This window comes from Idiotropiscis lumnitzeri, chromosome 16 (assembly GCF_059441095.1).
Source record: "Idiotropiscis lumnitzeri isolate Australia: NSW breed Sydney's pygmy pipehorse chromosome 16, RoL_Ilum_1.0, whole genome shotgun sequence".
In the NCBI taxonomy this organism is placed as follows: domain Eukaryota; kingdom Metazoa; phylum Chordata; class Actinopteri; order Syngnathiformes; family Syngnathidae; genus Idiotropiscis; species Idiotropiscis lumnitzeri.
Genome location: NC_142406.1, coordinates 7,276,167 through 7,288,439, shown reverse-complemented (window position 1 = coordinate 7,288,439; position 12,273 = coordinate 7,276,167). Strand labels below are relative to the sequence as shown.

Genomic DNA, 12,273 nt, shown 5'->3' with positions numbered 1-12,273 from the left:
ATGTTACGCAGATGAAAAAACGCAGTTCTAGTAATATTTTTAATATGCATTTGAAACGACATAGTTGCGTCAAATATAACACAGAGATTTTTTGTTGAATCCTTTTGGGCAATATTACATTTATCGATATTCAGAGTGGTGTCTTTGAAAAGGTACAGATGACGCGCTGGTCCAATGATCAGCATCTCGGTTTTATCTGAGTTAAGACGCAAAAAATTGAAAGACATTCATTGTTTAATTTTGGCAAGGCATGCCTCTAATTTATAGCAATCACGCGGATTCGTTATATCCATCGGCATGTATAATTGCGTATCATCAGCATAACAGTGAAAACTAATGTTATATTTCCGTATAATATCACCAAGTGGTAGCATGTAGATGCTAAACAATAGAGGTCCAAGTACCGATCCCTGCGGAACTCCACATGTGATCTTACAAAGATCCGAAGTCGCATTGCCATGAATTACACGGTGCGTCCTCTCCGACAGATACGAATTAAACCAAGAAAGCGCTGAACCTGAAATGCCAACACACATTTCAAGGCGTTTTAATAATATGTTTTGATCAACGGTGTCGAAAGCGGCGCTAAGATCGAGTAAGAGTAATATTGATGAGGTGTCGGCGTCCATAGCTATGAGAAGATCATTAGTAACTTTAGCAAGGGCCGTCTCAGTAGAGTGGTCGGTTCTAAAACCTGATTGGAAAGGTTCAAATTGATTATTAGCAGTCATATATTCATTAAGTTGTTGCGCTATGACTTTTTCAAGAATTTTTGCAATAAACAGAAGATTTGAAACCGGCCTATAGTTGTTGAGACTCTCTGGGTCAAGGTTTGGTTGCTTAAGTAGCGGTCGGATAACGGCGGTCCTAAAAGCTGCTGGTACTATACCCGTGGTAAGCGATAGATTAATTATATTGAAAACAGACGGTCCTAGGGTCGTAAACAGTTTTTATTTAGTTTGCCAGGAAGCGGATCGAGCACACAAGTTGTCGGTTTTGCTGCACTAACCAATTTTGTTAGGCTTTCAAGAGATACTTTTTTAAATTTAGATAAGGTTATCGGACAGTTATCAGCCCTAACGTCCCTATTAACACCATTTATCGCGGAATTCAACGGAATTTTAAGAACAATGACTTTAATCTCATCACGAATACACTCAATCTTCTGAGTAAAGAATTGCATGAAATCCTGGGCTGAACAGGAAGAGCTATCCAAGGTTGGTTGTTGTTGCGTTAGCATTGCTACGGTATCAAATAAATATTTAGGGTTGTTTTTATGTAGGACAATTTGGCTAGATCAAGCGCTTCCTTGTATATTAGTAAACTATCGCATCATGCCTGACGGAAGACCTCAAGTTTGGTCGCACGCCATTTGCGCTCAAGCTTCCTACAAGATCGTTTCAGTATGCGTGTTCCCTCTGTAAACCACGGAGTAAGCCTCTTTGGAGTTTTAGTTTTTAAAGGTGCGACGGAGTCAAGCGCATTTATCAAAGCGACATTAAAGTTGTTTGTGAGATTGTTAAAGAAATTTAAGTTTGTATGTTCATCTGTTAGTTTTGTTGTTTAGTTTGTCATCTTAGCAAGTTTCAAACTATAACTAAGCTTACAGGCCCCCTTTGTTGCACATGCATTCGTATCTTTCTGGCCTCAAATTGGACAGCTACGGGTGCCAGGTACGGCCTCCTCGCGAATGTGACTCCCCAACGCCAGAACCCTTTTCTGTAAACACCTCCCTTGGGGCGTTGATGACCCCTGTTCAAATGGCTGACCCTTAGCAGATAAAGTGAGACTCACTCGCTTCTAAGGCCGTAACTTATGAATTAGGGAGGTTCAGCACAAGGCTTGGTATCTCTAAAGCAACAATATTGTCATGGCCAGAAAGATAACTTGTCTGTGTCAGGCCTTGTGAAAATACACCATACACCAAAAGATGTCTTGTAATCTGAAACCATTAGAATAGGCTGGAAGAGTGTGATGGAGTCAAATGTCAAGTTTCCCATTCTGTATTGCATATTCAAATTGCTTATGCTGATGCAAATAAAAACCATGTGTGCAGTCGAACACGCTGGCTTCGCCTCGGAGTTCGAGTGCTGCCCTGCGCGTAAATGACAGACAATCTTGGCTGGTTGATTCATTTGTTCAGGCTTGTTTTGATAGAAACATCCTTAACATTACTTGGTCCTTCGAATGCCGGATGAAAACGTGTGATCTGCGGTGGACGATTGACGACGACTGAAAACGGCGCCATTGTGAAAAGTCCTCTCTTCCAGGAGGCCGGTCCTCGGCCATCCTCCACCGGGGAGAACACAGACTTCATCCATGAACCGCGAGTGTCTCGACCAGCGGAGAGATTGTCACAGGTCAGTGGTTGTATACAACAGATAGTAAAAAACTTGAGTTTTGGGGTTTTTGAAGGATAGTAGGGTTTCAGGGAGTTCCTTTACCCGAAGAGATAGTACATCTTAGCTTAGCTATTTTCTGGAAGAAATACAGATTTAACTTTGCTATTTTGGAAGACTTGTTGGAAGACTCGGACAGTACAGAATTAACTGTTGTTTTTTCTGGAAGGCAGATTAAGGCATTCCTTGTCTGGTAGAGAGTACAAGTGTAGTTGATTATATCTGCTCGGATAGTACAGAATTAACTGTTGTTTTTTCTGGAAGACAGATTTAGGGGTTCTTATTTCTGGTAGAGTACAGATGTAATTATTACTATATTTGGAAGTGATAGTACAACGTTTGTTATTTATAGAAGACGAAAATAGTTTATCTATTTTCACAGACACAGAACTGATCAATCTGTGAGTGTGTACGTGTATTGTATGAATGTCCAACGTTTGAGAAATCTAAAACTGACCGAGGGTTGTGAGTAAAAACACCCAGGAATACCCGCTCCAAATTGGGAGTAGAAGCTTGGTATTCAACCCAAAGTCAGGCAATTTGAATTTTTCTCAACACTGAGGAACCATAACTAGACACCATAACAATTAAGACTGTCAGAAATGGCGGCAGAATTGATGAAGGAAGTTAACTGTCAACTTTCCGAATTTGAAATAAAGGAAAAATGTAGGTTAGCTGAAATTGAAAAATATTGATTAGCTTCTCGTTTGTAGCGGTTCAATGTTGAGAACTGTGTGTGTTGTTTTGTGGGCCCGTGTATATGTCTGTGTCTGACTATGTGTGTGTGTGAGAACAAAGAAGAGAAAGTGAGCTGGAGTGTGTGCGAGTGTGTGGGGTGAGTAGATCATTTTGTTTGCGGAGGTTTGCGAAAAAACTGTATGCAAAGTGAGTGAATGGTGTGATTGGGGATTACAAATACCATTTGGTATTTTATCCCATGTAATACAGTAGGATTATAAACAGCAGACTGTTGTGGATGTAATAGACAAGAAATCTCCACCTGAAAAAGTTGAAGTGAGAATTGCCACAACAGGAAAATTGAGTTGCTGTCCTACTGATGAGAAACCAGTTTTTAGAACACCCTAGGTGTTGACAAACTGGTCCAATTTTCAAAAAACTGGGGTATTAGGTAGTATAGTAAAGTCCAGGGAAACTTTGCAGTGTAGAGATTGGAAGTTAATAAGAAAAGAAAAGGAATGTGTAAAGAAAGAAAAAGAATGTGTAGAAAAGGGAAAGGAACAATTAATGTTCCAGAGAAAGGATTGATGAAGTCCAAATGATAGGGCAAGTGAGAAAGGTGTCATAGGCAGATTTGCAAGTGGAAAACTGTATAGAGTAACAGAATTAGAACCTATGTGGTTGAGGGATGTAAGACACTGAGTTGGTTGCATGAATTGAAAGAGAGAAGTAGGTGTTATGAAAGAGGAATGAAGGTTTTGAAAGTGAACATGAGGAATCTTTGCAAAAGCATAGGTGTTTCCTGATTTTGAATTTTAAGTGGTGTCAAACCTGAGGTGCGGGGGCAGAATTTGGTTCTCTAACTGAGAGGCAAGGTAGGTTGAGAAGGAAAAGTGTAAGTGAAATAGGATGAGCGGAAAGTTAAGAGGGGGTTGGAGATGACTGAGAGGTAAAGTAGGTAGGGCAGATGCCAGAAGGAAAGCGTAAGTGAATTGGAACGAGCGGAAAGTTTAGGGGGAAGGAGCTGTTGCCATTGGCTTGAGATTGCCTGCTCGTAAATTGGCAGGGAGGAGTGGCCGGTAAACTGGAGCCTTTGGTAGGGGGCGTAACCCCTGGCAGCTTGGTTGCCTGGGGACCGCGTGATTGGCGTATGAACAGTGAGCCCCCCCCCTCCCTTCTTTTTCTGCTGTGAGCGTCTAGGATAGGCTTGCACACGAGGGCGGCCAAGGAGAAGACGAGTAATTTACATAATGAATGAAGGGTTTGAGAACTTGTTTTAAGGAAGTGTACGATTGGGAAAATGAATGACTAGGCCGGGACCCCAGTGGGGCTTCGGACTGCGAGTTGATATCCAAACCTCTGGATTCCCCCTCTGACAGTGACAACAGTGAGGACATTGAGGAAGATATTAAACATATGTTTGACCTCGAGAATTACTTAATGCGTCATCAAACTGAACCGATGAGATGCAGCTGTTAAAAAAGGAAGTCACATATTTAGGCCGCATTTTGACTGAAAAGGGGCGCATTTTTGGTGACAAGCAAAAAGAAGGCGTTGCCCGAGCCCTAAAACCAATAACAAAGAAGTAAATGATGTCCCTTATAGGTGTATGCAATTATTGCCAGGCATGGATTGCAAAGTACTTAGAAATCACACGACCATTGCTGGACATCATTTATGACAAGCCAATGACATTTGAGAAGAAAAAAAAAATGTTTGAACACTTGAGGCTGACAAGCTTTTGAACTTGTCAAGTGTGAACTCATTGATTAAGATGTATTAGCACTACCAAATTACTATGAGCCATTTGAGCAAAAAGTGACTGCAAAAAATGGTTTCATGACCTTGTGTGGCTGCAGACGCGCAGGGCTCATGAAATCACTTGCATATTAGTCACAACAATTGGATCAAGCAGTCTTCACTGCTGCTTTAAGGAATCAAAAAATGACATTCCTTTTCCCACCACATTCACATTGCATGGCGACCTAATTGTCACATTACACTGATAAGGTGCGCTCAGCCCAGCGTCACTTTTTCCCGCACCAGTAGAAGGCACACCACACGACTGTGGAAGCCGAGTCCAAATTACCACCAAACAGCGACCTGACCTCTTGGACAACCTTTCTCCCGACTGGAGAGACAGTTTTTTGACGGCCGCAAAGGGGTGGAAATTTTTTTTTTAACAAAGCATTTTGTGTCAAGGGATATTAAAATCTGTATGTGCAGGACAAGCAGCAGAAATTTCTGTGCTGATCCAGAATTGTAAGATGTTTTTTTTGATTTTACAATTTGGACTGACTGCCAAGATATATGTTTATGTGTTCTGTCGACATTGGGCAAACGGCGCTTTAAAAAATCACAAAAGATGAAAGAAAAGTTGTGCATAAAGCACGTCTAAATAAGTATTTGTAAATGCAAAATTTTCTGAACAGAAAATGACACGATTACAATTGAATACTGCCTCGCTGACAATGCAGCAAGGGGTAATGCACGCACACACACACACGCAGCAAATCAACTTGACAATTTGATCTCACGCCAGGGAAAAATACACCACTAATTGAATGCACACATTGGGAGAAAAAAGGTGCACGTTGTTTCCAACAACACATGATGATGTTAAAACTGTTGGAAAAAGTGTTGTGTAATCGAATTATCCTGACATTTGGAATTTCAAGAGTGATTTAAAGTGAAAATGATGCATTTTGTGAATAATGTTTGTAACAAGTGGGACAGTTGTTGCAAAATTGACTCAAAGCGTCATTTTGCATACAGTCTGCAGGACTTGTGGAACGCACGAATGGAACTGACTTATCAAGACAAAGAAAAAAAAAGAGACAATGGCCAGACTGTGTTTCAATCACAGCAATGAGGATAGTGCCAGCCGAAGGAAGGACATTATCCCCTTTTTATCCTATATGGCCTCACACATAGACTCTCAGGTTCATCAGAACCACCAGCGACTGGCACATCTGTCCCAGTCCACATGAAAGACATGTTTGACCACAATTACTGGCCAGTGTGTTTTGATCCACAGATAAACCACGTCCATGTGGGAGACCAACTCTTCCTCAAGGTGCTGAAACGACCTCGTTGGGACAGTGAACGCTGGGACGGCCCTCATCAGGTGATTGCAGTGACCCCGACGGCAGCAAAAGTCGAGGGGCGTGGCGGCTGGAACCATCAGTCGCAGTGCAAGCTTCTCCGGTCCCTGCTGAAGGCTGAGCGACGCAAGTCCCTTGGAGAGGGTCTCCACCACGTACACTCCAATGTACCAACAAAAGACCACAGTCGGAAAGAGGGTTTTCCGTGGCAAACACACCCCTCTCGGAAGGATGGAGCAAGCCGCCGAACAGCAACTGGGCACGGCCCTGTCGAGCAGATGCATCATCTACTTCCTTGCAGGGCTGTGCCTGGTCAGCGCACAACCTCGAGACCAGGACAACGTCAAACGCAGACGAGTTGCACAGGCGCAGACTGCTGACTACACGCACATCAAATAAAACCTGCAGCCTCTGAAAAAACGAACTGGACACTGAAACATAGAAACACATGGACTTTCTGCCCTGCCCAAACACGTGCGCACACATGCACCACACACGAAGATCTTGGAGACACTGCCTTCTCCTGCCACGAGGCAAAAGGGCCTCCATCGAGTTTTCACAGAGGCTAATTCTGCGTGAAAACACTTTTGTTATTTTTCACTAGGCGCATTAATATGTTTTTTTACACATATGTTTTATTCCCAAGTGATCAACGCACCATGAGAATCTCGTTCCACGCTGGAAGGGAGCAGGGCAATTTTTGCCCTAATGAGAGGTTTTTCGCCCCTCCCTTGTTGATCACACTGTTGTATATTATTTTTTGTGGGCTTCTCGTTTGGGGCATGGGTTTCTACCCTTTTCTCCAAGAATTTTTGAGTAGTTTTTCTCCCCCCTCAAGCGACAGCCTTTGATGATGAGATTTGAAACTTGATAAACAGGAGGGATATGTTAAAGAAATTTAAGTTTGTATGTTCATCTGTTAGTTTTGTTGTTTAGTTTGTCATCTTAGCAAGTTTCAAACTATAACTAAGCTTACAGGCCCCCTTTGTTGCACATGCATTCGTATCTTTCTGGCCTCAAATTGGACAGCTATGGGTGCCAGGTACGGCCTCCTCGCGAATGTGACTCCCCAACGCCAGAACCCTTTTCTGTAAACACCTCCCTTGGGGCGTTGATGACCCCTGTTCAAATGGCTGACCCTTAGCAGATAAAGTGAGACTCACTCGCTTCTAAGGCCGTAACTTATGAATTAGGGAGGTTCAGCACAAGGCTTGGTATCTCTAAAGCAACAATATCGTCATGGCCAGAAAGATAACTTGTATGTGTCAGGCCTTGTGAAAATACACCATACACCAAAAGATGTCTTGTAATCTGAAACCATTAGAATAGGCTGGAAGAGTGTGATAGAGTCAAATGTCAAGTTTCCCATTCTGTATTGCATATTCAAATTGCTTATGCTGATGCAAATAAAAACCATGTGTGCAGTCGAACACGCTGGCTTCGCCTCGGAGTTCGAGGGCTGCCCCGCGCGTAAATGACAGACAATCTTGGCTGGTTGATTCATTTGTTCAGGCTTGTTTTGATAGAAACATCCTTAACAGAGATCATCAATCGTACCAATATAATTAGGAAACTAAGGAGTTGCTGAAGGGAGTAGCTCAGAGAGCGCAGCGGTGGTTGAGGAGCGAATGATTATGATTAGAATTCTTGAATTTTCCAAAATATACTTGCACGAAAGCAATACTGTGTCCAAGTATACAAAAAAGTGTGGTTTGATGACATTGGTGTTGAATAAATGCTGATGTAGTTGAACATTCAAATATTCTCACAAACAAACTCCAGAATGTTGCCTGAAGACTATACTCACTATTTATGAGTTTCCATTGTCAAAACCAGGTACAACAATATACTGTATTGATACTGTGTCAAACCACAAAATACTGGAACTTGGAAACACAAATTTATGGCCTAGGTTTGCACGGTGTACCAGTTTTAATATGGTACTGGGGTACTCGGTGCATTTAAAACTATACTTGGCGGAAAGCTTGGAGAGAGCAAAGACGCTCGAGAGTGAGAGAGAGACCCGCACACACAGATAGGCGATTTACCAAATACGTCAAATTGGATCGATGAAACTGTTCGAGTCCGCCCTCGCCTTATTCATATCATTTCATATCAGTTAGCAGGAGGCGTAGAGGTGAACAATTTTCAAAATTTTGCCCATGCGACATTCGTCAGCGGACTGGGCACCCATCTCTCATCATCAGCTCGTCATTTTTGTCCTAGCTGAACGAAACTGTAATCGTCAGCCTGCCAGTCAATTGTGTTATTTTAACCGCCCTTTACTTCTGCCATCACTTTCGTTGGCTCACCAGTCCGTCAATTGTCAATCTGTAAAAAAAAAAAAAAATGGAGTTAAATGGATGAAAATTCCATTTATTTATCTGAACCGATTTGATTAAAATGGTTAACGGTAAAAAAGATTGTCCACATCATTTCTGCTCAAAAAGCTTTACACACACACACACGCACGCACATGCACACAGCTATTTTATTACCTCTTAATTCATCATTTAGTTGCTACCTTGTCAGCCTGACTAACTCATGATTCTCTAGTTGGTGCATAGCACCATCTACATACATAGTCAATGGGGTTTATTCAAAAAAGCCTGCAGTCAGAACAAATACACACAATACAGGCGGTTGCGTTTCCGTCAGTTGTCAGCGAAACGCGTCATTTTGAATGTTATGTGGTTCACACAACCAGATTAATCAATCAATGGACGCCGGCTGAAGCGTTCCGCAACCCAAAAGGCATAACTGTAAGAAAACAGTCAAGAAAGTGTTGTAAAGACAGAAAATCAAGTTTATTTATATAACCAGAGATTACATCCCTGGCACGCGTGCATAACGTTCAAGTATTTGCTCTCGAAGCAGGATAAAATCTTGAAATGCACTGGCTCTCTCTTTCTCACTCTCACTCTCACTTTCCGTCTCTCATGTGTACGCACTCGAGTGAGCAAGAGACAGAGAAGGGAAGAAGCAATTGAGAGTCAAACAAAGCATCTTAAGTTGCGTTTAAGTTTGAGCAAAGGGATAACGTTCAACACAGGCATCTCTACAGTGCGACCCCGGTCCGAGCGCATCTGTGTATTTGCCTTGTGTGACAACAAGAGTCTGCGCTTCCAGCATGCTGCATGTAAATAATAGAATTTAAAATGCACGTTTTGCATAAATTCATATTGGCCTCATTTTATTTTTTCATTATTTGCTAGCATGCTATTCAGTTTGCTGTTGTCTAATAAGCAGACTTTTGATACTAAACTCTCAGCAAGCCATGCCTCTAGATTACAGCAATTAAGCGGGTTTATTATTTCTAGCGGTGTATATAATTGAATATCATCAGCATAACAGTAAAAACTGTTATATTTTTGTAGAATGTCACCAAGGGGAATGTGGAAATGCTAAAAAAAAATTAGAGGGCCAAGTACCGATCCCTGTGGGACTCCACATGTAACATTACAAAAATCTGAACTTTTCTTTTTTGCCCTGCCCTGCCCTGCCCAAATTCAATAGAGTATTTATGTAATGCGAGAAAAGCTCAGCTCACGTTCAGTTATGACCGCAGTATTTATTGCTGGTTGGCTGTTACGGAAGTCCACGTAACTTTGTGAGTGATAAAAGCTATTTTGAATTAAAGAGATGTTAAAAATAAATTACACATTCCGTAGCTAGTTCTTTTTTGATGGAAATAAAATGCTTTTCTGACTTTTTAAAAAAAATCCTCACACGAACGAAATTACTTTGTGAGGAGGCTGAACTTGCACCTGCCAGCATAAAGGCTTTCCGATGTCGTGTTCGCTCCAATGTCTTATTTTGTGCATCCGATCAATGATATATCATCCAAATGTCATTATAGTCAGCTGATCAGTATTTTTTCATAAAATACAAAATATCAATCAATCTCAATCCAGTCAATCAGATCGTTGTAAAGCAGGTGTGGTCAAACTACGGCCCGGGGGCCACATGCGGCCCGTTAAATGTTTTAATCCGGCCCGCCAAACTTGATAAAAATTACATGAATAAACCTTGTTAGTTTTATTTTCTAAATACTGTAGTATGTCAAAGACATATATTTTGTTGTAATGCTTTGGTTCATTTTCATTTAAAATTAAATGTATTTTTTTTCTCCAATGAGATGAGGTTACCAAAACAGTCCATCCATCTGCTCCTGGTCCGGTCCCTCTGTCAAATTTTAGTACACATTGTGGCCCGCCAATCAAAAAGTTAGCCCACCCCTTGTGTAAAGTCTAATTATGAACTTTGTTTTCATTGGAAGTCAAATTGGAAAAAACATTAAAATAGTTTGGCAATTTCCCTGCTATTTGGCCCATTTATCATGGTATGTTTCTTACAACAGATCCAAGATGTGCGGTATCTGGGCCATGTTTGGAAGTGATGAGTGCCTGTCAGCTCAGTGCACCAGTGCCTTGAAGATAGCTCACAGAGGCCCAGATACCTTCCGCTTTGAGAATATCGCCGGCTACACCAACTGCTGCTTTGGCTTCCATCGTCTAGCCATTTTGGATGAACTGCATGGCATGCAGCCCTTGCATGTGGAGAAACTTCCTTTTTTGTGGTTGTGCTACAACGGAGAGATTTATAACCATCTCACAGTAAGAATGTACATGTTGTTTGCTATTTGCTCTTTTGTGGATGTATAAGGACTACACTGACAACCCTAGCCTCTGCTTCTTGCCAGAACAGAAAGCCCTGCATTTATTACATTCCATTACATAAATCTACCCATCCATTTTCTATCATGTTTGTCTTAACTAGGGTCACAGACAAGCTGGAGTCTGATTTAGGGCACAAGATACACCTTAGTCACAAGCAAATTGCAGTGTTAACCGGATTGGGCAATATGACTGAGATGTATATCACGATATAAGTATATTCATAACGGTTAATAACGATATATATTTATCATTTTATTTTCTATTGTAAATGAGGACCCGGCGAAAAACGCCTGAAAAGACATATAATATAGATAATTTAACAGGTAATGTTTGATCATTAATAAGAGGTCAAGATAGGTTCCAACACTCCCATGATCCTCGTGAGAAGAAACGGTTCAGATAATGGGTAGATGGATTAACAGAAAATGTAAAAAAAACATTTAAAAGTAAAGTCAAGAAATAAAAGTGGTTTTCCAAAATATATAAAAGAAAAAAATGTTTAAAATTATGTAGAGGACCTTAATCAAAGGTTTGAGAAAATAGTTTGGAACTTGGATTTAAAAGCACTCAGGGCTGACTCCACTCCTGTTAGCAGCTTATTCTCTTTGTGTGCTGCATAACGGCTAAATCCATCTTCACCATGTTTACTTTGAAGTCTGAGCTCCAGAGACTGACCTACCTGAGTCTGCAGACTTCAGAGCCCTGCAGTTTTTATATTCAATCATAATTTCGTTCATGTATTCAGGAGCCAAACATTCGAGCAGCTGTTAATGTGTTGAAATTTTGTTTTTGTAATTTTTGTCAGCTACTTTTTTTTGTCTCTGTTTTTCTGTTGAATGTTGTTAACAGTTTATAATTGTTTGTACGTGTTGTTTCTTTCCTTGTGTGAAGCACATTAAGTTGCCTAGTGTGTGGAATGTGCTGTATAAATAAAACTGCCTTGCCTTAACTAACATATATCCTTCTCTTCACCTGTTCTTTTAGCTAAAGAAGCAATTTGAGTTTGATTGCCAGACAGAAGTGGACGGTGAGGTTTTGATCCATTTGTATGACTGCTTTGGCATTCAGAAAGCGGTGTCTCTCCTGGATGGCACGTTTGCTTTTGTACTGTTGGATACTACCAACAGAAAAGTGTACCTTGGAAGGGACACATATGGTGTGCGCCCTTTGTTTAGACTTCTTACTGACAACGGATTACTTGGAGTCAGCTCCGAGGCTAAAGGTAATGGAATACGTATAGTGAACCCCCACTATTTGGAGGTGATCGGAACCGAGCCATGGTTGACAAACAGCTGCAAAAATGTTTTTTCATTACCAGTAGATGCCTAAAGATGGCAGCAAAGTGTCAGTCAACATATTTCCTTTGCACTAAAATGCCACAAGATGGTGCCTAAGTTACAATGTTACATAAGA

General features: G+C 41.2%; 1 protein-coding gene across 5 annotated transcripts in view; it reads left to right on the top strand.

Annotated features, from left to right (window-relative positions):
• LOC148321107 (asparagine synthetase [glutamine-hydrolyzing]-like) overlaps positions 1-12,273 on the top strand; it is a 28,453-nt gene that overhangs the window by 2,985 nt on the left and 13,195 nt on the right. For 2 of the 5 annotated variants that reach the window (XM_088278782.1, XM_088278780.1), the window contains exons 2-3: positions 10,542-10,797; positions 11,845-12,082. In XM_088278782.1, the coding sequence (XP_088134908.1) occupies positions 10,549-10,797; positions 11,845-12,082 (487 nt within the window). In that variant the 5' untranslated portion in view covers positions 10,542-10,548. Of the gene's footprint in view, positions 1-2,157; positions 2,361-10,541; positions 10,798-11,844; positions 12,083-12,273 lie in introns of all 5 variants that reach the window. The other 3 variants (XM_088278783.1, XM_088278779.1, XM_088278781.1) reach the window with 3 other exon arrangements.